The sequence below is a fragment of the Hemicordylus capensis genome, chromosome 1, assembly GCF_027244095.1.
Source record: "Hemicordylus capensis ecotype Gifberg chromosome 1, rHemCap1.1.pri, whole genome shotgun sequence".
Taxonomy (NCBI): Eukaryota; Metazoa; Chordata; class Lepidosauria; order Squamata; family Cordylidae; genus Hemicordylus; species Hemicordylus capensis.
Genome location: NC_069657.1, coordinates 304576469 through 304600941, shown reverse-complemented (window position 1 = coordinate 304600941; position 24473 = coordinate 304576469). Strand labels below are relative to the sequence as shown.

At 45.1% G+C, this 24473-nt stretch overlaps 2 protein-coding genes across 16 annotated transcripts in view; one reads left to right on the top strand and one right to left on the bottom strand.

Moving 5' to 3' along the window:
- The window catches only part of LOC128340913 (translation initiation factor IF-2-like), a 28868-nt gene extending 5369 nt beyond the window's left edge, over positions 1–23499 (top strand). For 4 of the 6 annotated variants that reach the window (XR_008314082.1, XR_008314083.1, XR_008314085.1 and 1 more), the window contains exons 2-4: positions 448–635; positions 8779–8823; positions 23235–23499. Coding sequence is in view for 1 of the 6 variants with exons in the window: in XM_053286768.1 (XP_053142743.1) it covers positions 8779–8823; positions 23235–23319 (130 nt within the window). In the remaining 5 variants the exon portion in view is untranslated. Of the gene's footprint in view, positions 1–447; positions 636–8778; positions 8824–19538; positions 21346–23234 lie in introns of those variants that run through there. The other 2 variants (XM_053286768.1, XR_008314081.1) reach the window with 2 other exon arrangements.
- FAM135A (family with sequence similarity 135 member A) overlaps positions 18152–24473 on the bottom strand; it is a 98520-nt gene continuing 92198 nt past the window's right edge. For 9 of the 10 annotated variants that reach the window (XM_053286739.1, XM_053286737.1, XM_053286740.1 and 6 more), the window contains one exon: positions 18152–19541. In XM_053286739.1, coding sequence (XP_053142714.1) covers positions 19336–19541 — 206 coding nt within the window. In that variant the 3' untranslated portion in view covers positions 18152–19335. The remainder of the gene's footprint in view (positions 19542–24473) is intronic. The other variant, XR_008314078.1, reaches the window with a different exon arrangement.

The window sequence follows — 24473 nt, the reverse complement described above, 5'->3', positions numbered from 1 at the left end:
TTTCACCTTTGGGGATAGGTCAGCCCAGTCGGGCCTGCTCAGCAGATTGGCCATCGGCCCCCTAGTGGCTGGAAGCCGTTTGCATTATTGAGAGTGGTTTGGGATTCCATATCAGGAGGCCCCTTTGCTTGTTGCTGGGCCTCTGCCCTGTAGGGTATTTTCTCTTTATTTCAGGGTTATTTTCCTGAGTCAGATGCCCAGAAAAACTAAAGAAAAGACTAGGGGGCGGCCTGTCCAGCAGCCCAAGCAGCCTTCCCCCCCCCCATCGGACGAGGAGGATGAAGAAATGGCCCTTATTTGTGGTTTAATTAGCCGAATGGAGACTTTGGGAAAGGCCAAGGCCACACCCTCCGACCAGGTTGCCGACCCGTCTGGGGCCCCTAGGAAGGTTGCTCGGCGCACACGTGGGGTTGCCAGGTCTCCGTTATTAAAATCTATTTCCGACAGGTTGGAAGCACTGGAGAAAGGTGAGGGCCCATCTGGCCCTGTTGTTCCTGCAGATCCAGAGGACCCTAGAACGGTGGTTCCCAGTGCTCCGGTCCCAATGGTCCCTTTGCCTGCGGCTCTAGTGTTGCCAGTGCCTTCAGATCCATCAGTGCCTCCGCCTTCGGATTCATCAGTGCCAGTAGCCCCAGGTGAGCCGGCCGCACCTACACCGCCCGGCAATACCGGCCAGTGGTCTTCTTTGCCCTGGCCAATACCAGCCATGGGGGGATGGGGTCCCGCCTCGTTCTGGACTCCGTACACACAGGCATGGGGTTCAGGTATCACATTAGAGGTTCCGGGCGGCTTGGCAGGCCCCCATGGGGTTGCTGAGCAAGTTTGGTTAGGTAATAGATTCCCCTTGGGTTCCCCTGTTGCCGGCTCGGGTGCCTTACAAGCAGCAACCGCAGGTGCGGCTGGCAGTTCAGGATTTTACCCCATGGGGATTTTGCCTTCACCGCAACATGCCCCCTACGGTGCAATGGGGTTGCCCTTAGGGGACCACTTGCTCCCGGCCACCAGGGAAAAGATTCTAAAGGGCGAGTATGTGGATATATTCAGTTTGTTTTTCAGGGAGCCAGAGGTGAAACACAAAGAAGGTGAGTCATGCAAGGAGCATGAGGCCACAAAGCGTAAGCCAGTCAAGAAGACTTGGAATAACTGGCTTTCTGGTTTCACAATCTATATGGGGGTGCTACTGCAGGCTTAGCCTGCCAGAGGGCCTGCTCTTCTAAAATATATGGACATTATCCACCGGGCTGTCTCAGATTTTGCCGGCTTGGCATGGATTAGGTATGATGATAGTTTCTGAATGCGTGCAGTGCTAGACCTCACCCTTCCATGGGACACGCCTTTACAAGAGCTGGGGCTAGTGATTACGTCGCCTTCCCATCCCGTTGATGGCAATCGATCAGACTGTGGACACTTGCTCTCTAGGCCGCACGCGGCTTCACCGACTATGGCGGCGGGCCAGCAGTGGGTTCAACCCCACTTGGTCTGCTGGGAGTATGATAATGGGGGCTGTTGCTCCAGGCCAGCGTTCCCCTTCAGACACACATGTGGGCTTTGTGGTGCAAAACACCCAAGCTCCGCCTGCCCCAGGGCCAAGGCCAGGGGGCGGGATCAAAGTTCAGGGGAAACGGCAGTAAAAAAGGGCGTCCTCCCCCACCCCCTACGGGAAAAGGGCCCCAGCCCAATCAGGCTTGAGGTCCTGGAGCACATGTTGTTGGATTATCTGGATAGGGAGGCTGCTCTTTATTTAATTTCGGGTTTTAGGGAAGGTTTCCGGATTCCCTCCGGGTCACGCCAAGTACCGGTTATGTCCTGCAACCTTAAATCCATTCTGGAGATGGAGGCTGTGGTCTTTAAAAAGATTAATAAGGAGGTAGAGACCGGTAGAGTGATGGGGCCGTTTGACTGCCCCCCTTTCTTGGAGTTGTGGATTTCTCCCCTGGGTGTGGTGCCCAAGAAGGTGCCAGAGGAGTTCTGTTTGATTCACCATTTGTCACATCCCAGGGGTTCATTCGTCAATGACGGAATCCCGGATGCGCTCTGCTCAGTGTGCTACACTTCTTTTGATGCAGCGGTCCGGTTGGTTAGGAACCACGGGGTTGGGGCATTATTGGCAAAATGTGATATCGAGTCTGCCTTCCGCCTGCTCCCTGTCGATCCTTTGGATTTTGATTTCTTGGGCTTTGTCTATGCAGGCCAGTTTTATTTCAACCATGCACTGCCAATGAGCTGCTCTATTTCATGTGAAGCCTTTGAGGCCTTTCATGTGAAGCCTTTGAGGCCAATTTTTTGCTCCCAACGCATTGGCCACTGTTGGGGTTTTTTTCGCCTACTCCGTTCTGTGTTCTGGGTGCGTAGTTAGAGTTAGGTCGGCCACAATGGCAGTAACAGTGCGGGCGGGGTGGCAATTTGAGGGTTAGAATATTGGTGAGCACCCTTGGATATGTAAAAGGGTGATTGGTTAATCGCTCCTTTGTGACCTGTGCAGCACGGGGAAAATGATTGCCATGAAACCTGCTTCAGGACTTATCCAACCTTTGGGCTGTGCGGTCCGGGGTGGACGAATGCCTAGAAGTATCCAGATCCTCTCTTACAGAAGGGGGAGTTGGCTTTGAAGGAATTGAGTGGGGCGTACCTGCCCATTCCCGAGCCAGGGTGTGTCGCCCAGTAGGGTGATGGGTAGGACTTCAGAGTTCTGACCTGCTTCTATTGGCCCACACTGTACTCTAAGGGTGATTAATCACCTGGTGTTCCAGTCTGCCATGCCTGTGTAATAGTTAATAAAGTTGTGGCCCTTTTCATCCATATTAAGTCTACGTGTCTTCTTGAGCTGGGGTCTGGGGACAATGTTTAATTCTTGTTTTAAAATGTTTTTAAATTGCTAATTGTTGTGTTATTGTTTTTAATTTGTTTTAGCTTTTCATTGTTTTACAAGTTTGTTTTAACTGTAAACCGCCCTGAGCCATTTTTTGGAAGGGCGGTATATAAATCAAATAAATAAATAATAAATAAATTTAGCACCTTTTTGGAATGGGCAGTGAGGCGGAGGATGGGCTTAGTATTCACAGCTCATTATTTCAATAATTTTCTTTTTGCAGGAAGGGGCAATTCTCTGGAATGCCAACACCTGCTGCGTTGCTTTATGGAGTTGGCCCGGGACCTAAGTGTTCCCTTGGCCAAAGGGAAAACTGAGGGGCTGATCATGCGGCTTTCCTTTTTGGGAATTGAACTTTATACCCTGACTGGTTGCTCTAGCTTGCTGCAGGCAAAGTTGGGGGTCCTGCTGGACCTAGTTAGAGTTTTTGAGCGTGGCCGCAAGGCCACGTAGAGGGCGCTTCAGGTGGTGGCGGGGCACCTCAACTTCACTTGTAGGGTTGTAGCGCCCGGAAGGGCCTTCTTGAGACGCATCTGTGACCTTATGTTAGGACTCCATGCTCCTCACCACAGGGTACGCATCACAGAGGTTGTTAGGGCAGACCTGGCTGTCTGGGAATCCTTTCTGTTGGGATTTAACAGCGAGCTGCTCCTTGAGGCCGACCTGCAGGTGCACCCAGACGCCATGGGTGGTGTCGGTTTCAGGTGTACTTTAAGGGTCATTGGTGCGCGGCACGCTGGCCCACTGATTGGGCGCAGCGAGGGGTCATGAGGGACTTGACCTTCCTAGAGTTTTTCCCCATTGTGGTGGCGGTGCACCTCTGGACCGAGGAGTTCGCTAACTCTACGGTCCGGTTCTGGTGTGATAACCATGCGGTGGTCCAGGTAGTCAACTCTCAAACCTCCTGCTCTTGGAGAGTTATGGAGTTAATGAGGGTTTTTGTACTGCAGTGCCTTAGGGCCAACATCTTGTTTTTGGCGTGCCACATTCCTGGGATACGGAATGACATTGCTGATGCCCTGTCTTGCTTTCAGGTGGACAGGTTCAGGGAGTTAGTGCCCGAGTCAGCACTGCACCCGGATCCCATGCCTGCCTTTCTGTGGCATCTTGGCAGGTAGAGGCCCAGCGGGCCATAACCGCTTCATTGGCGCCTGGCACTAGGGGGAGTTATGCGCTAGGATAGGGTCCTTCTCTAGCTTCCAGAAATTGGAGAGCTTAGAAGAAGATTGGCCTGTGCCGGTAGTCCATTTATTGCAGTTTTTGGTCCATTTGCATAGGGTGGGACGTGCTGTATCCACATTAGGTGGCTATATGGCAGCGTTGTCCTTCAAGGCGAAAGCCAAGGGGGTGCTGGATCGTTCTCGTGACCTCAGGGTGAGGAGGATGTTGGAGAGTTGGTCCAGGGGACTCCCTCTAGCTAGGGACAGTAGGCTGCCAGTCACCCTTGATTTGGTGGCGATACTGGTCAGGCACTTGCAGAGCTGTTGCAGGTCACCATGGGAGGTTCTCCTTTTTCGAGCAGCCGTGTTGGTTGCATTTTGGGGGGCCTTTCAGCCATCAGAGCTTCTGCCATGGCATTCCCCTAGAGACCACTGCTTACAGCTTGCTGATTTGTCATTGGTGGTTGGGGAAGCGCAGCTTTTGCTACACTGTTCCAAGACAGACCAGAGGGGTAGGGGCCAGGTCGTCCGGCTGACTGCAGCCAGCGATCCTATGCTTTACCCGGTGGCGGCCCTGAGGCTCTATGTGAGGCTGGGACCCGTCATAGGTGGATGCCTTTTTATGCATGAGAGCTAAGGACCCCCTGACCCAGTATCAGTTCCTGGTGGTTATCTGGAAGGCCTTGGCAATGGCGGGAGTCCTGACCGGGGCGGGGGGGGGGGGGGCTCACTCTACATTCCTGCCAGATTGGGGCCACCACCACAGCTACACACAGGGGATGCAGGAGGATGTGTTTCAGCAGATTGGGCGGTGGAAATCCACTGCGATGAGGCTCTATGTGCACTAGTTGCAAAATGGTAATTGCCATCGTTTACATTTTGTTTTCTTGGCAGGTGCTGGTGGGGCAGTGGCTCCAGTGCGGGTCCTTGTTTGCAGCCATTCGTTGGTCTTTTGGGCGTTTAAGAGAGCCAGCACCTCGCAGTGGGGCACCCAGCTTGGCTTGGGGAAACACACATCAGTTTATTGGTTGGGTATGAGGGGTATGGTATGGAGCCAGTTGCTCCCTGCCATTTGGGATCATATAGCTAGGTTCCCTAGCCCCGATGTAATTGTTATCCATTTAGGTGAAAATGATCTCGGCAAGCGGACCGGGCTCTTGCTTATTCAGCAAGCCTCCTCCGATTTTTCGGTCTTGAAGGGCTGGCTTCCTGGCATTTGCATCCTCTGCAACACAGGGTATGGAGGGGTGTGTGGAGTGTTTGGGGCATTGAAAGAGCCCGACACAAGACCTCTGCTGCAATTGGTGGATTGGTGGCAGTGGACGGGGTGGGGGTGGTGTTGCCTCAACCTGGGCTTTCTGCCTGTTCCCCCAAACCTTTTTGCCCGGATGGGGTTCATTTGTCTGAAACGGGTTGTGATTTGTATATCCAAAACATTTGGAGGGGGCTTGTTGGATTTTTGGAGAGGTATGAGGCAGGGAAGTCAAGCTAGGCTAACCTCCCTGTGTGGCGGGAACAGTGTGGGCTGGGTATTAATTTCAGGGATATAACATCGGTGATCACCTTTGGATAGTTTTGAAGGTGGATTGGTCAATTGCTCCCTTGTGGTTTCTCCAGGGAGAATGATGGGCCATGAAATCGGCTTTAGGACTTTGCCAGCCCTTGGGCTGAGTAATCCGGGGTGGGTAAAGCCCTAGAAGTATCTTCATAAAGGGGTTGGCTTTGAAGGAAGCAGACAGATTTTACCTGCCTGTTTCCTGAGCCAGGGTGTGTCGCCCTAGCAGGTGCGGGGAAGGACGACGGAGTCCTAACCCGGCCTTGTTAGGACCACACTGTTGGTTGGGGGTGATTAATCCACCTTGTTACAGTCCACTATGCCTCAGAGTTTAATAAAGTTGTGGCCCTTTACCCAATTTTATGTCTCTGTGTCTTTTGGGGCCGGGGTCTGGGGACAACTTCCACTTTCTGAAGGAAGTCTTCTTCCTTTTTATAGCTTCCCTGACTCTACCTGTTAGCCATGCTGGCATCCTCCTGAACTTGGTGTTACCTTTCCTCCATCTTGGTATACATTCTGTGCTTCTTGTACTGTGGTTTTAAATAAGTTCAATTCTTTATGGAATGATTTGACCCTTCCTGACTTTCACTTTCAGCTTTTGTTGCTGGTGTCTATCTTATTTTTCTTTTTAGATTGTGAGCCCTTTGGGATCCATCTTATTTGTTTGTTATTTCTCTGTGTAAACCACCCTGAGCCATTTTTGGAAGGGCGGTATAGAAATCAAATAAATAAATAACTTCCTTCTTAACAGTCCCCTCATTTTTGAGAGGTTTCCTCTTCTGAAGTCCAACGCATCTGTGTTGGACTTCCTTGACAATTCTCTACTCACATATGCTGAATTGGATCACACTATGGTCACTGCAACCCAATGGTTCTGCAACTCTGCCATCTAGCACCAGGTCCTGGGCACCACACAGGATAAAATCCAAAGTCGCCATTTCTCTGGTTGGTTCCGTAACTAACTGTTCTAAGGCACAGTCATTTAGCACATCTAGAAATGTGGACTCTCTGATTACCTGAATGTGAGTTTACCTAGTCTATGTGTGGGTAGTTGAAGTCACCCATTATTACTGCCCTGTCTCTCTCTGACACCTCTCATTTGTTTCTCCAACTGCAGGTTACTCTCACTGCTTGGATCTGGAGAGCGATAGCACATCCCTAAGTAACACATTTCCTTTCAGTCCTCATAATGTTACCCATAATGATTCTGTGGAGGACTCTGGTCCACCTAGATTTTCTAGCGTATTGGAATCTATCCCTTCTTTGATATACAGTGCCACTCCTCCCCCAACCCTCCCCTCCCTGTCCATTCTATAGAGTTTATATTCAGGAATAATTGTGTCCCACTGGTTCTCACCATTCCACCAGGTTTTTTTCATTAGTAACCAAGTACTCCAGCTCACCCATCTTGACTCGGAGGCTTCTGGAATTAGTATACAGACACCTATATGCCAGCTCCCTCACTTGGTGTTGATGTGTACTATCCCCCTTACCATCATTTGACCTATTTGGCAAGCTGTCTTGTGTTTCCTTTTGCTCCTGGCTCTACTGTGTCCCCTTCTGGTTTATCCTAAGCATGTTCACCCTCACACCTTAAGGGATTTTGCCAGCCAAAGCAGATGCCACCATGTTCCCGCCGGCAATCCCCAGGCATCATTTTAAAAACTGCTCTGCAACCTTTTTGATTTTTAGCACCAGCAATCTGATTCCATTTTGGTTCAAGTGGAGCCCGTCCCTTTTGTATAGGCTTTGCATCCCCCAAAATGTACCCCAGCGTTTTGCACTTCAGCTGCATGGGATGAGAATTCAATGAGAATGGCTTTTACATTTACAATATTTAAGCTTCAGGTCTTTGCTGATCAGTCTCTTCCTCTTAACAAGCAACTCTTTTCTTTCCTAAGCCTAACTAGAGATTTGGATGGGAGGTTCAAAATCCATTTTCTTTTTAAAAAAATTATTGTCAGATACTCATTTCTGTAGTTATTTCCTTTGTTTGTTTTTAGTGACATTCCTATAGATAATACCTTCTGAGCTTATAGATTTCAATATGATTCTTTTCATTGTTGTTTCTTTTGTTGTGTTCCTATTATTTTTGGACCTCCCACTGAGATTGGTTATGGAGAGGAGAGCCAATATGAAATTATTAATGTGATCTGCTTAAGATTTTTGCGGTATCGTTATGGCACAGAGTTGGATACTTATTCTATCCAGCTTATGTTTCACTTTATGTTTTACTCTGATGGAACTATGAACACTACATACCTATTTTAGAGCTTTTACAAACAGCATTGAATTTATGAATTTCTCCATCTGCTACTTAGAGCATTGAGATAGATGTATGTGAATTTATAGCTTTTAACAGGAGCTTTTCAATGTCCTTGTCTTATCAGAATAAGGATTTCTAGTGATATTGAACATCTCTGGGTCGTCCCCCCCCCCTGACTTTCAGATTCTTTTTCAATTACTTAGGATTCCATTCGCCCATCAACTCAACGAACAACATAATTAAAGGAACTTATATTCACTGCATAAATCATTCATTACTCTGTATGGAACCTTTATTTGCTGTTCAGAGAGAAGCTGGGACGAAAAAGATCCTTGACCTTTTAATATCTCTCAGTTTATTTAGAAAATTATTTAGCATGGTAAAACCTTTAAAATTTACCTTTTTTCATCAGATTCATTAGACTTGGGATTTTGAAAGTTTCTGAATAGCTTTAAGATTCCCCCCCCCTTCCTTCTCTCTCTCTTTTTAAACTTTTCTTTCCATTCACATATGACTTCAATCAGATGAAAGATGAATTGGCAGTGGGGAAATTTATATTCTCTCTAAAGAATAAAAAATATAGTTTAATGTTTGTGATAGGTTTTTTTTTTTTTTTTACTGCAGATCACAATGGGTGTTTACCTATGTGGAAGGGTTGGTTCTCCTCTCTTTGTACAGCTGGTTCCCCAGGAGGCCCAAAATTCTACATGGATACCTAGATTTAGATTTTGTGTGGCTAGTTAATTACATATCTTTTACTCCTTATATAAACTATCACTACTTTTGTATCTTTCTTATGAACAGGTTTTTTCTTGGATGAATAAGATCTTGTTTGTAAACTTGTATTTTTGTTGAAATTTCAGAGATATAACATATCTGTTTTTACTTATATTACTAATAAAAGCATCTTAAAAATATTTTTTTAAAGGACACTAATGAACTGGAATGGATTCATAGAAGAGCAAAGAAGATGGTATGGCCTTTTAAAACTAAGTTCTATGTGTAATAGTTGAAGGAGATATGCTTGGCCTGAAAGGGGATGGGAGAGAAAGACAATGGGACAGTTAGGATAGCTATCTCCACATTTCTGAAGCTCTATATATTGGAGAGAGTGGACTTATATTTCCCCTGAGGGCAGTACTAGAACCAGTGTGTTGAAATTACAAGGGATAATTTCCTAACTGTAAGAGCTGTGTGTGACAGTTTTCAAGCAGAGGCTGCATGGTCATCTGTCAGGGATACTGCAGCAGTTTCCTGAAATGAGCAGGGGATTGGATTAGAAGCCCAAGGTCGCTTCCAACTTAAACTCTATGGCATTTTAGCAGCATAACAAACATGATGGCCAAAAGTAATAAGGAACACATCTGGATAGATAGATCTGGAGAAGAGGTCTAACATCGGCTACTAGTTGGAGGGCTATAGACCACCTCTAGCCTCAAAGGCAGGATGCCCCTGAGTTCCAGTTGCAGGGGAGTAACAGCAGGAGAGAGGGCATGCCCTCTACTCCTGCCTGCGGGCTTCTCAGGGGCATCTGGTGGGCCACTGTGTGAAACAGGATGCTGGACTAGATGGGCCTTGGGCTCCAGCAGGGCTGTTCTTATGTTCTAAAGATTACAGAAGCCAATTAAGTATAAGAGTTTAAAAAAAAAAAAGGTAGTGGATTCTTAAGAGACAAGTATCAGTCTGAAAGATAAGAGAGATCAAATGTAAACAAGAGTAATAAGCAAGAAGTAATGTCCAGTAGCTGGAATACTGTACTACCAAATCCCAGAAAATTATGGGAGAAAGTGTCAAGTAGGGAGCCATAGATTTCTTCCTTTTTTTGTTCAAAACAGGTTATCTGGGAGAATTAGCAACAAAAAAGTTTTTAAAAGCTAGTGTAGCAATGAAACTAAGACTCTCTGTAACAATCACTGAAGAGAAATGAGCCTCAAGTGACTCAGTGAATGGAGTAAAATTGCAACAGAAAAACCCTTCTAAAATTACAATGCAGAGAATAAAATTGAATGGGCCTTTTAAGTGAAATTAAACTACTCTTAAGCAATAAACTCATTTTACTTTGGCCTCAATCCAGCTCCAGCTCTGCACTGGATGGAATGATAACAGCTAGTCTGCAAAACTCCAAAGCAATCATTACAAAACAAGCTGACAGAACACTGGATCCATATAGAGATGAGATGCGGCAATTAAAAAATGTACAAGAATCAATCCAATTATACAGTAGTGATCTTTGTACCCAAGTAAATCCATCTTCCCCAGCCAGGCACACTAACAGTATCTCTTGTGCCATTAAATTGAATTGGTAATGCGAACAGAAATTTGAAGTAAGCACAATCTCTCCTTCAGCCTTCCTGTGCCAATACAAGGCACTGTTGTCAGAGTAAATTGGTTATATGGTGATATATTGATTTACCACATTTAGGAAGAAAACTACAGGTTACTCACCTGTAACGTTGGTTCTTCTAGTGTTCATCTGTCCTTTTACACATATGGGCTATGCACCTGCGCAGAGACCTCATCGGAATCTAACAAGCTCAATTCTCCTGCTTTGGGTGGGAACCCCACCTCCAGCCACTATATGCAGCTGTGCCACTCCTCATCCCCTCAGTCACGAAGTCCAGCTTCAGTGAACCCCGCAGGGAGGAGGCGAGGGCATGTAAAAGGACAGATGACCACTAGAAGAACCAACATTACAAGTGAGTAACCTGTAGTTCTTTGACGTGGTCTCTGTCTTTTACACATATGGGCGCATAACAAGCTAGCACCCAAGGAGGAGGGAAGACACAGAAACACCTGTAGTCTGCCAAGAAATTTCTTTATTACAGAACCATCACATTAACTGAAAATCGACTGCAGGACAGTCCTGCCCAAAACAGCATCATTTCGAGCTCTAACATCAACAGCATAATGCTGAATAAACGAATGGGCCAAAGCCCAAGTAGAAGCCTGACAGATAGTGTCCAACGGGACAGCCCGGTTGAAGGCCACAGAGATCACTACAGACCGACTTGAGTGTGCTTTAACAGTAGTAGGCAACTGCTTATGAGCTAACTGATAACAGAGTTCAATTGTGGAAACTATCCAACGGGATAAGGACTAGGCCAACACCTGGATACCCTTACGTGGACCATCATAAAGGACAAAGAAAGAGGGAGTCTCCCTCCACTCTGCCGACCTCTGGACATAGAATGACAAAGCTCTGTGGACGTCCAGATGGTGCAACCTCCTTTCCACATCTGAAGGAGGATTTGGAAAAAATACTGTTAAGGTGAGAGGTGATGAATGGTGAAACATGGACACCACCTTGGGCAAAAACTGTATATCAGGCCTGAGGACCACCTTGTCCTTGTGGAACTGAAGGTACAGTTGGTCAACCCTCAGTGCCCTCAACTCACTCATCCTCCTGGCGGAGGTCACAACCACCAAAAAGACAACCTTCCAGGTCAGGAGCCATGGATCAATGGATGCCAATGGCTCGAAGGGTGGCCTCAGCAAGCCCGCCAACACCACAGAGAGATCCCAGGCTGGCGCCATTACGGGATCACCTGGAAACATTTGTGATAGGCCTTTCAGAAAACTCTTCACCACTGGGTCCTTAAATTAGGAAGCCAGGCTTGTAGGGGAACGCGCCACCACAGCAGCCAAATACACTTTAAGTGAGGAGAGTTTCAACCCTGACTCCTTAAGAGCCAACAGAAAATTGCATATATCCTGCACAGACAGGCTATAGGCATCAAACCCATGTGAAGATGAAAATTAACAGAAACGAGCCCATTTATGATCATACGCCTTCCTAGTGGACTGTTTATGAGAGGCCACCAGAAACTCCCTCAGCCTTAAGGGGAATCTGGCAGGACCCTCCAAGCTGTCAGGTGGATGGTCCGAGTGTTCAGACGGAGAACTCTTCCCCTCTCTTGGGACAGTAGGTGAGGCAGCACTGGTAGACATATCCAGTACACAGCCAAGTGCCTCAGGAATGGAAACCAAGGCCTCCTGGGCCACCACGGGGCAATCAGGATCGCCCTGGCCTGATCCCCCTTTAGTTTGTGCAGGACCTTGGTAAGAAGGACAGCGGGGGAAACACATATAGTAGAGGGCCCGTCCAGGACAGGACGAAGGCATTCCCTAGAGACCTTTTGCTTTTCTATCCCCTGGAGCAGTATCTGGCACATTGTGCATTGTCCCAGGAAGCAAAAGGGTCCAGTGTCGGGACTCCCCACTTGACAAATATGTCCTTGATAACTCCCCTGTTCCAATTCCCACTTGTGGGAAACCACTGTCATCCTGCTCAGGGTGTCTGCCTGAACATTCAGGGAGCCTTGTATGTGAACAACGTGGGGCAACACTGCATGAGCCACACACCAGTGCCAGAAGTCAAGAGCCAGAAACAGGAGCCTCCTGGAAGACGTGCCACCCTGTCGATTGACGTAGGCCTTTGCCGTCATGCTGTCCGTCTGTATCGTCACAGCCTGAACCCTGAGCACCAGTAGAAACCCCTTGAGTGCGTTGAAAATTGCCAACAGCTCTAAGTAATTGATATGGTGTGACCTTTCCCCTGGGGTCCAATGACCGCTCAGGCAAAGCCCTCGCAGATGAGCTCCCCAGCCATGCTCCGATGTATCTGCAGTGACCACCAAACAGGACTGGGAGATTGGAAGGAAGTGCCGACCTCCAGATGGCTGAATTCGATTCACCATCCTGCTGCCATTCATACCTCGGGAGGGGGTATCCAGTGCCCTCAGGACTGGTGCTCGCCAGGATGAGCCAATAGTCTAAGGAAGGCAGCACCTGCAATCCCATCTCTTGTAGGAATGCCACCACTGGGGCCAGACATTTTGTAAATACCCTTGATGCTATCGTAAGGCCAAACGGCAGGGCCTTGAACTGGTAGGCAGCCCCTTTTATCTGAAAGTGCAGGAAGTGCCGATGTTTCAGGCAAATTGAGATGTGATAATATGTGTCCTTTAAATCTAGAGATACCATCCACATGCCTCGTTCTAGGAGAGTCAGAATAGTGGGCATGGACAACATACGAAACTTTCTGTACGTGAGATGTTTGTTCAGGGCCCTGAGGTCTAGGATCGGCTGCCTGCTGCTGTCCGGCTTTGGTACAATAAAGTACCTGGAATAAAACCCCAGGCTGTCCAGATTGGTGACTTCCTCGATCACATCCTTTGACAGGAGCTTGGCAACCTCCTGGTCCAACTCCTGAGTGTACGGGGTAATCACCACCCTGGACACGGGTAGCGTACCGAGAAACTCCAGGGCGTACCCCAGACACACTATCGTAAGGACCCACTGGTCTGTAGTTACCTTGTCCCAGTTTTCAAAAAATGGAGCCAGGCAGGTCTGGAAGCGCCCAGAGTCACTGCTTCTTCGGGTATGGTTTCAGATGCGGTTTCTGGGCATGCTGCTGGCTAGGCTGAGAGCCCTGCCTGTATGGGAGCTGGAACTTGTTCTGAAAGGAATACCCCGAAAGGGAACCATGTTAAGTCAGCACTCTCTGAGGCGATCATTTGGCCTTCTGTGGCTTAGAGTTTGAAGGCGTGTAGGACATCGAACGAGCTGTGCTTCTCAACTTTTGCACTTTTTGCAAAGTGTCATTGGTCTGCTCCTCAAACAGACTGGAGCCCTCAAAGGACAAGTCCTCCACTCTGGCACGGGCCTCATAGTTTAGACCAGACAACCGCAGCCAAGCATGCCGAAGGGCCATGGATGTGGCCATCACTTTAGTGGCACACTCTGTTGAATGTCTAGTGGAGTATAGTTCTTGTTTGGCCACTTGAACAGCTTCCTGGAAGAAGGCCTTTGCAGGATCCCTCTTGTCCTGTGGCAGGAGGTCTAGAAATGGGCTCACTTTCTCTCACAAGGAGAGATTATAGCATGCGTTATAAGCTTGATAGTTAGCCACAAGGAGGTGGAGGGCAGAAGCTGAGTAAAGTCTCCTCCCGAAGAAGTTGAATTTCCGGCCCTCTTTATCACTAGGAGCCAACTGGCCAGGACCTCTGGTCCTCTGCAATAACGCTTCCAGCATGATAAGAGTTGGGTACAGAATGGTTAGGAACATAGGAAACTGCCATATACTGAGTCAGACCATTGGTCTATCTAGCTCAGTATTGTCTTCACAGACTGGCAGCGGCTTCTCCAAGGTTGCAGGCAGGACTCTCTCTCGGAGAAGCCAGGGAGGGAACTTGAAACCTTCTGCTCTTCCCAGAGCGGCTTCATCCCCTGAGGGGAATATCTTGCAGTGCTCTTTAGGAATGCTGTGTTATCCTGCACCTGCACCCAGTAGGAATGTCCCAGACGCCTGTTAGGTTGGGAGAGGGTAGCTGGATTCTGCCAGTGACCCTTAAGAACCCCAGGTAATGCTGAGTTAAGAGGTAGAGCAGGCGGTACCTTGGCCTCCAAGTCAATTAAGCTGAACAATGGATCCAGCTCTCCCTTCTGCTGGGTACCAAGATTGACGCCTAGAGCTTAAGGCATATGGACCACGTAAGCTGAATAAAGCTAGAGGTATTCTGATGGGATATCAAATGGGGACGACCCGTGAGAAACGCAGTCTGACCCTTGGGAGCTGTTATCACTCTCCTCATTGGACTCTGGGGGAGCAAAAGAGTCCTGAGCAATTGGAGTCGAAGCCTCTGGGGAGACCGCCTTGATTGGAGCTTCATCCGGTACCAAGGCTGGCCCAGCAGCTGGCAACGCCAGCGACAGGGTTGCAGCTTGTTGCAACACTGGCCCCGCCAGGCGTAGATCATGTTCCACCCTCCGATCCCATGGAGAACGATGTGGGGATGATATGAGGAGGCCAGACTAACTCCATTTTGTGTCTGACTCCATTTTGTGTGCAAACAAGCTTCTCACCCCCCACTTGATTCTTTGCAGTTTAAAAGTTGACAGCTAAGGGCTTTGATCAGAAAGGCTAACAGGAGGTCATAAGAATAGCTATAACGGACATGAGGGGTGATGCAGTGTCTGGAAAAAGAGGAAGTAGGCAGTTAGACATTGCTACACGACCCTATGCCAGTTAAAATGATTGCATTAACCACCCCTTTAAAACGTGCTGATATTAACACAAATATTTAGGGAGCATTAAGTAATGGTTGGGAGGGAGAGAGAGGAGGCGGGGAAAGCTTGTCATGTGTAAAATGCTTAATCATTTAAAGAATGTATAAAAAATCCCTCTGAGGAAGGAGGGGTGTGCTTTTGCTTTGTGAAATTATTCCCAAAGTACCACCTCTGCAGAATAAACTGGTTTTTGGTTTAGACCTCCACTTTCTCGGTGTATTAATTGGACTTGCACGCCAGGCAAGAGTCCGGCTTTCCGGCATAACAGGGAGTGGGAGTGCAGCCTCCCTTCAGAGTGCAACAGGGGCTCCCACCAACTTCTTGCTGAACCATAGGGTCCATACGAGGGAACCTCCATGTGATGGGAGCCATATTGAGGCCTGCCATAGTCTGAGTACTCTGCTCGATAGTCTCCAGGGTACCGAGTGTAGGAGCTCGCGTCCCGGTGCCAAGTGTTATAGACTGGCCCTACTGCAATCAAGGGAGATGGGTGTTCTGTTCCTCGGAACTGATCTGAGTAGGCAGACCCATGGTGGTCCCAATGTCTTCATCGGCGGGGCATTCTTCCAATCCCCAGCGATCGACATGATCTCAAACGGGAACATAGTCCAGGCGCTCCCGAATGGGTGAATGACAATCAGGGGAATAGGCCCCTCTATTTGACAACATGTAGCCCTGCCCCTCAGATGTGACTGAACGCTCCTGGCTGGAACGAACCCTAGCAGGCACTAAATTTAGCCAGTCCTCTTCTGGAGAACGCGGTCGAACCGTGACCATTGACCCTGGCACCGCATGATCCTGATCCCCTTTAGCCTTCTTCACTTCCGGAAGCTCAGGAGGAGGAGCGGACGAGGCCGATCTCTTCTTGGGTATTGGGGGAAGGTGTTTCCCCACTGGCAGTTCACGACACACCTTAGACATTTTTCTTTTTGAGTACCAGAGCCGCCAAAGTCGGAGCTGACTTTGGTAACATGACCATATGACTACGCGGAGAGCCCTCTGTTGCCACAAGATCAATTACAGTCATCGAAGGAGGTACCACGGAAGGCATTGATACCGGTACTGAGCTTACATTCTTGGTCTCCACCTCAGTGGGTGCCAGGCAATCCGATGTCACTGACGAAGCCATTTTTGCTGCGCTTTTCAAAGACAAGGCTTCCAAAGACCGGAGAGCCAGTTCCCACAGGGCTTCGCTCAAGCGAGAAGACCTATTTTTCAGAGCCTGTTTTGTGAATTTCTGACAATGTAGACAGGTCTTGACTATGTGGGCTTTCCCCAAACACAAGAGACACTCAAGAGTATCAGGGGAAGGGATTTTGGATCCTCACCGGACACATCTCTTGAAGTTGGTAGTGCCTGGTATGCACACCAAAGGCCGGTCGGCCACCATACTCTGTCCCGGCCAGGATCGGAGCCTGAAGGAAAAGCTGAGAAAAACAAAAACGCCAAAGAAAAAAAGCTCACTACTCGAAGAATATAAATTAAATAAAACAAGAAGGAAAGGAAGCAAAGAGAAACCAGCAAGGGAATAAGAATTCTACTTGCCATTGAGCTGTAGACTCCATGATGTGCACTGAAGTGCGGATGATGAAAGACTGAGGGGATGAGGAGTGGCGCAGCTGTATATAGCTGCTGGGGGTGGGGTTCCTGCCCAAAGTAAGAGAATTGCGCTTGTTAGATTCTGACAAGGTCTCTGTGCAGGCGCATAGCCCATATGTGTAAAAAGACAGAGACCACATCAAAGAAGCTAAGATTTAAAAATTATAACATGCCTGTTATAATTCACCATTATCTCAGCATATTATTCTATACACATCATAGGAGCACCCTAGAAGTAAGGCAATTTTGGATATTTTTAAAATGAATATTTATCTTTATACCAGGTCTCTACAATATAATATGTGTAACACTGAGCATGAGATTCTCTGTTCAGTTAAATAAGAATTCCCTGGAGGATCCACAGCATAGCACACAGAAACAAGGCGAAAAAGTACTAAACCTTGTAATAGTATGTTTCAAGGCATGTAGAGTTTTGTAGTGATGTCATTAAGGCAGACATTTGCGAACTTTATTTGGCAGAGGTACTGAGTTTTACACTGACTCATACAATGGCATGTACACTAGCAAGCTTTCTTACACCACCACCTCTCAGCAGTCCCCACCCCCAAGCATCAGAGAATCCTCAGGAACAGGGTGGATGGGGTACAGGGAGCTGCAGCGAGGGAGCAATACTTCAAACCCAGATAGGAACACAGGAAGCTGCCATATACTGAGTCAGACCATTGGTCCATCTAGCTCAGTACTGTCTACACAGACTGGCTGTGGCTTCTCCAAGGTTGCAGGCATGAATCTCTCCCAGCCCTATCTTGGAGAAGCCAGGGGGGGAACTTGGAACCTTCTGCTCTTCCCAGAGAGGCTCCATCCCCTAAAGGGAATCTCTTACAGTGCTCACACATCAAGTCTCCCATTTATATGCTTTGCTAAGGGGACAAATCATGCTTGCTACCACAAGACTGCAATCCAATGTATGCTAACTCAAGAGTAACTCAATGGGATATACTTCTGAGGAATGTGTGTAGGATCAGGCTGTTGGTGCAACAGTGAAACAAATAAGCAGCAATTTCTTTTAAAACATCCCTTATAGAATTCATTAAAATGCTGCAAGTCAGTCAGTCCAGAGAATTAGAAACACAGAACATTTTGCATTAGAACAACCAATTGTCTACAAGTTTTGAAAACTTTTGAGCCACAAAGAACAATACAAGTGTAATCATTTAAGTAGTTACAAGATCCTAGTAAACCAATGACAGAGCTAGAATTTGATCTGGCATCCAATAAGAGGAACGGCAGTTTTGAAGCAGCTGAGAGAGAAAGGAGACTGTTAAGTTCTTTAATAGTCTAGAAATTGATTATGAGCTGTTGCTACCATGTGAAATAGCTTATTAATAAGGTCTATCACCAGTTTTTCAACACTTACGTGCACAGTTTTTAAGAGCTCTACCTCTTCTTTGTATATGGAGTATTACTTCCCTGAATCTCCTTCAGGTTCGGCAGCTGAAGCTAATGTATTACTCTTAAACAAGATTTAACAGATCCATTCCAGAACAACTGGGTTGAGTGAAATTAAAAAGTGTCTCAAATAAAGAGACTGTAAGCAACATTTGCACTGCGAACTTGCCTAGTATACACATTCCTCAGGACTTTTAAAACAGCAAAACATTGCTTTCTCTGAGTGTCTGTTAGAAGTTTGTTCAGTTTATTAACACCAGATGCAATAACACCATACTAGAAATAAACATGCACTAGACATACAACAAATTTGTATTTTCAGAAAATCTGTTCATTACAATTAGTAAATGCACAAGACTTTTTCACCTTTAAGTGCATTACTGTTTGAAACAGGTAAAAAGTGGATGAAGAATATTTAACTCAATGCTGTTCAGCACCAATAAAAATCCAACAGACCTTTAACATTCCTGTATATTAAAAACATTTATCAGTATCACTAAAGTTTATCATTTTGTTCCATTTCAAGATGCAATTGATATATATCTACAATAATTTGTTGTCAATAAAACTTAATATTTAAAAATCTATATTCATAAAAGTATTGCAGAAATTTATAATCTTTACTTTTTAAAATGTATATACAAGGAAGTCCCATGTAAAAGGTTCACTGAAGAACTGACAGTAAGAGCAATTTTATTAAACTTTGCAAAACTACGTTTGAAGGCAGCTGACATTTCAACATTCAAAAATCCTTAATTGCTGCTTGCTTATGAAAACTAATGTTCCAGTAATAAAGGTGAAAATGTAAACCAACATGCTTTTGAGATCAGTAGAAAAATGTAGCTTCCACAGGCATAGCATGTTCATTAATGATTTGTAGAAAACAGCTAGAATGTAGTGATACAGCAAACAGGCGACTCAACAGTGGTCGTGAACAGACCTACAGTTATCGTAGTCAGTTTAGCAGCCAAATAGTCTTTTCCAGTTCAGCTTTCTACAATACTAAGATCAAATTTAATACCTTCTTTAAAAAAAAAAATCAGATTTGTTTTGGCATCCAAAGACTCATACAAACATAGCCATATAACATTGACCTTTTGCAGCCTAAGAGCCAATAAACTCACCAATTGTACATACTGTGCTTAAAACTCAGTTCTGAAATAATTAGGTACCCAAAATAAGAAAAATAGAAAAAAGTAAAAACGAACATAAAAAAATATATTGCACAGCCACATTACCTAGAAAGTAAAGTTGATGTTAAAAAAGCTCTTCACATGGATGATAAACTATCTTCCATATAAAAAAGTATAAATATCTCTTAAAATACAGCGGCAGCTACAGTTTAATATCACACATTATTTGAGTCATTGTTAATGAGGTAATAGCCAAGTCTGTCATGTTTTTATTCCTATTGGAAATATTTCAGGGCAGCAACCAGAAAGAACTTTTCTAAAAATATGTCCGAATCCAGAACAGCAATGTGTGCAGCTCTTCCAATGAGAGAATCAGCTGTGTTTGGTAGAGCACAGTGCACATTGTAACGAACCAGATTGCATTCCTTGTTTTGAAGAACAGGCAGAAGCAGATTCTGGATCATTTCCGCATATATTGGACCTGTATATTAGAAAAGGAAGCCATATTTTTAAATTGGATTTTAGAATTATTATTTAATACATTTATATTCCGCCATTCCATCAAATAACCCTTAAAGAGGCTAAAAGTCATTTTAAAACATCAGCTTAAAACAATCCATAAGTACATAATACAACCAAAATAGAATAAACAGCAAATCGGCAGATAAATCATCCAAACAGTTTAATCAAGTTTTGGCTGCCACAGATTGTGAGCAGCAAAACTGGACCTTTCTGAGATAATTCTATGGTGTAGGTACTACCATCAGAAAAACCCTGTCATATACTGCCCCCAACCACAGAAATAGTCGTAAGCAGGTTCAGATGGAATGAGGCAACTCTATATAAGCATATGTATGAAACACCTTGTTTCCAAGACACAGAACTAAACAGAAAGGTTTAGTTGAAACATAGGCGATGAGATTAGGAGAGGGCAAGGAATAGAAGGAAAGGAATAAGAAGCGTATTTAGTGTGAGTGAGTGAATGAGTCAGTGCAAAGAAGAACCTTTTAGAACTAAGAATGAGGATACAATGGTTGGTTGGCACTAGCAGCTAAAGCAGCCTTTTGCTTAATTACCATAGTTCTAAATATGTGTAAAAAGAAGCAATATTTAACTGCCACAGATTAGACAAGTGGCAACTTGCAAGTTTGACAAGGCATCAGGAACGCTCCAACTATAGAGCATAATTGATAGCATAACAAAAGCAGCCATAAGCAAGCCATGAGAACATCTTGTTGACAAAACAGTCTCCTATAGCTCATTAAAAGGCTATATGGAAAAGTTTTATTTCTTTCATATTAAAATGTGGCTAGTAGTGGGTCTTATGTCTGAAAGGCTGAACACTACTGCTCCTAAATACTGATCCTCTTATTGCCAAAGTGAAATATCAGAAGTTGGAATGGGCCAAATTAGAAGTCTCATAGTTAGGTAGAATAGTGGAAATTAAGATGTGTGTTTTATCAAAATTTCTGTTTCTGAATACAGTACAATGTATCATAAAATACACTGTACTGTATTTGTCCAGAACTATAAACAGTGAAGGACAGAAACAGTATTGCAACAGGAAAGAAAGGTAGTTAGCCCTCCCAAATATAACCTGTAAAATGTGGTTTCATGAATCCCCTATGACTTTAAAGCCTTTAAGTCTCCCCTCACACCATAGAGAATAATCTCTATAATATACTAAGGAAGTACGTGGCAAGCCCCGACCACACAGTGTTTTACCAATCAGAGGTAACAGAACAGAATCACTGTGGTGATTGGGCAGTGGGGATTCCATATGCAGATAGGGAGGAAGAGCTTGTGATGGTTAAGGTCAGTTACTGGTCAGAAGATGTGCTTGACTACAAAAAGTGGGGTCATGAGGGAAGAAAGAGCCCCTTCAGGAGAAGGAGGCTGCCACTGTTGAGAATTAGATGAGGGAACAAGATTTGTTAACTCAGGAAGGGAGAGAAAGAAAGAAAAAAGAAGGGAGGGGAAGAAAGAAGGGGGGGGGAGCGAGTAGAGGAGAAAGAAACAGAGAAAAAGAAAGAGCCTGTCAGTGGCCTGAGGGGAATAAGCAGACATGGCAGTGGTGGCATCAAGGAAGGGCCCAGTCAACTGCTGCTGCTCCTCTTGCGGGGAGGAGCAGAAGCAGGGCTTGGATGAGGGTGGGGAGGTCTCTGGAGGCTGCGGTTTGGCCAATTGGTGCCAGCAACACAAAAACCATGACCAAGAGGGGTAAGGAAGCAACAGGATGGAGAACTGCAGGATCGTGGCTCAAGTGAGGTGGAGAGATGTCTGAGGTGAGAGTGCTGTGGCGGGGGTGAGGGGAGCAATCAAGTACTAGCGCACAGATGCTCTGCGCAGATTAAGCTAGTATAATTTATATAATGCTTGTCTTGTAATTCTGTTTCCACTGCCACCACACAGGTTCACCAGGTATTGTTTTGGGTAATTTATGCAGAGGACTTCTGTCAGCATGTAGGTGCTGACGGAAAAGAGACCTTCACACTTTATATAAAAATGACAAAACTAAAGTTTTTATTTACAAGTGTGATTCAAGGTTTCAGAGTATTCATTCTAAATTTGTTTGGTATCTGAACACTTTATAGTGGCTGGTATGCTTGGTGGTTACAGTATTTCTTAATGATTTCTTATAGATAATACACTTGAGTGTTACTGAATTATGTGTCAGTGTTTCAGATAATGGCTTTAACAGACGCTATTCACTTTATTTTTTTCTGCTGTTAGTTTAAGCTCTTTCTTTACTTCAAATTAACAGATCAAAATCCCTTCTTCTCACACTTTCCCTGAAGTGCTAAGGCACATTTACACTCCTCACAATATCCCTGTGTGCCTGTGAGCTTAAAGGCCTTCAGTTCTTAACCCACTTTTTTGTTTCAGAGTCAACCAAAGAGGAACTAGCCACCCCACCAGTGTTCTCTCTAATTTTTTTCATCTGTGTGTGGAATGAGTTTTTTTTCTGAGCAGCAGTATCAAGGCAGTGTGCGTGTACATACATTCAGAGTGGGGCCTTCCTGATTCAATCTGAGTGGGATCTAAAATTAACTGAGCGGATATCAGAAAATGTGTGAACACGTGCGTGCATGCCTTAGAGGGAACAGTGCACCCCACTCCTCCTGAGCTAGGCTAAAATCTGTTTCTCTCTAACAAGAGCTTAACTCAAAAACAGCTCTTTTCTGTCAGAGGACGACACTGTCTTCTATTGACTTCTTTTCACAAAACCTCACTAACCCACTCCTGAAAAAGCCTGTTAACGGTCAACTCCTTCCCCCAGCATTCCATACAGGGTTTCCTGGGCAATGCAGGGGCTGCACTACTAAAAAGCCCTGAACCCACACCTTATATTTTGTTCACTTTTTTGTGACCACACAATACCCATCAGGTCTTTATACATATACAAACCAGAACTTTAAATACAACTACAAATACTCATTTCTCCACAGTTACCAAGCCACATAATTTAATTGTCCTTTGGAATTGATTCTTGTTAGAGAGTTGAGCAAATGGAAATTAATATCTTGTTAAAATATTGGATTGGCTGGGGGGGGGGGGATAAGCAAAAGAAGAAAGGCTTGTACTCTTCTCAATTAAGTAAAGACTGATAGTCATAATTTATCCCAACAGTTTGAGATAAATTATGAAGTATTTTTAATCTCTTGTGCATCCCCCATCTCCTCAATACTTTTCCATAAGGATTTCTGTGTAGCAAGAAAAGTCAAATTTCTGTGTAGTGAGACTGGACAGATGCCAATAGTTTAGAGGTTGTGATTTATTTAAAGAGAAAAGGTTTGATGAAATTTGGGGAACTCAGGGACCAAATGCCAGAGCAACCTCCAAAATGGTTCCTGTACTTTCAAATACAGAATCTGGTACAAAGAATTCAAAGGGCAAAAATTGTTTGTTTGCCTATTGATTCTCTTTGAAAACACACGGAAAACTTTGACAACAGCAAAAGGAACATCTGGCTAAACTATATATACTTCTACTACTAAATAATTTATCTGTTAAAAATACAATTTATGGGAAAGGAACTGAAAGTGCCAGTCCCATAAAGAAGATATGTATCAATGATACTGCAATTTCAGCAAATGTAGCAATAAAAGAAAACTACAAGATCTTGCACCAATGATGGCATACTGTTATTTTACCATCTTCTTGTTACCATCAGGCTGCAGAAGAGGGTGAAGCAAACAACAAAGCCCCTCCACTGGCCTGAGGAAGACCAACTGTCACCTAGCCCCTCACCGCTGTGAAGATCCAAGTCCTCCTCTACTGTCATAACTATCAGTCTGTAGCAGAGGGTGAAGGAGAGCAGTAAGGACCCTCCATGGGTCTGAGGAGGACAAAGTACCTTCTGGACCACCCCCTCTGACAACTCCTCCCCCCCCCCGCACATTTTTTTCTCTTAAATAAAAAAAGATCGTGATCCCCTTTGGAGGCTTTTTAATTTTTAAAAATGGTGTAAGCTGCTTTGAGCCTGTCATAAAAATTGGGATATAAGTCTAATAAAACAAAACAAAAATGCACAACACTATGAGAGCTGGTTGCAAAAAACTGTATCTGAGAACACAAATCTTACGCATTTATCCCTTGGGGGCAGATTTCACTAGCCCTGACAGAAATTCCTCTCAGCTGTTTCTACGGCAAAAAAGACACAGACACAGACACAGAAAGGAAACAGGCACTGTACACCCTCACTTCTCCACACAATCACTCCCCCACTTTTTTTTTTTTTAAGGGTAGAGAAAAAACAAAACTATTTCCCCCTAATACTGGCATGCTATATATGAGGGTGATTTCAGAGATTTTCTTTTTAGTTATAGAACCAGTCTAATATTAAACTTGTTAACTGTACTCCCCTCATCTCCACTCCTATGAAATTTTCACTGCCAGTGAAGAAACATGCAGGAATCAACAAATGGTAGATTTCCTGAATTTCCTTTCAGAAAAAAAATAAATCCTTTTCAGACATTTTTAGGAGCCAGCACAAAACAAGTCACGCACAAGTTCAACCATTCCTCCTAGGCATTGTAGGCAGGTTGAACAGTGGAATGCCATAATCACCTCAACCAATGGAAGAACATTTTTGTTGTGCCTTGGGAAATGTAAATCTTTAGAACAGGCTTGGATGGAAATATGACATTCCTCCAATGGGGCAATGGGGATGTCTCCTAAATCTCATATAGCATTAGTGGTATTACTCCATTAAGGAGCTAACCATTAGGTAGTGTTGCAATGTTTTGGTCTTATGTGAAGTAGAAGGACAAAAATATTGTAACACTACCTAATGGTGAGCTCTTTAATGGAGTAATACTATTAGTGCTATATGAGATTTAGGAGATATTCCCATTGCCAAATATTGGAGGAGTGCCAAATTTCCATCAGTGGATAACCTATGTAGCAACAT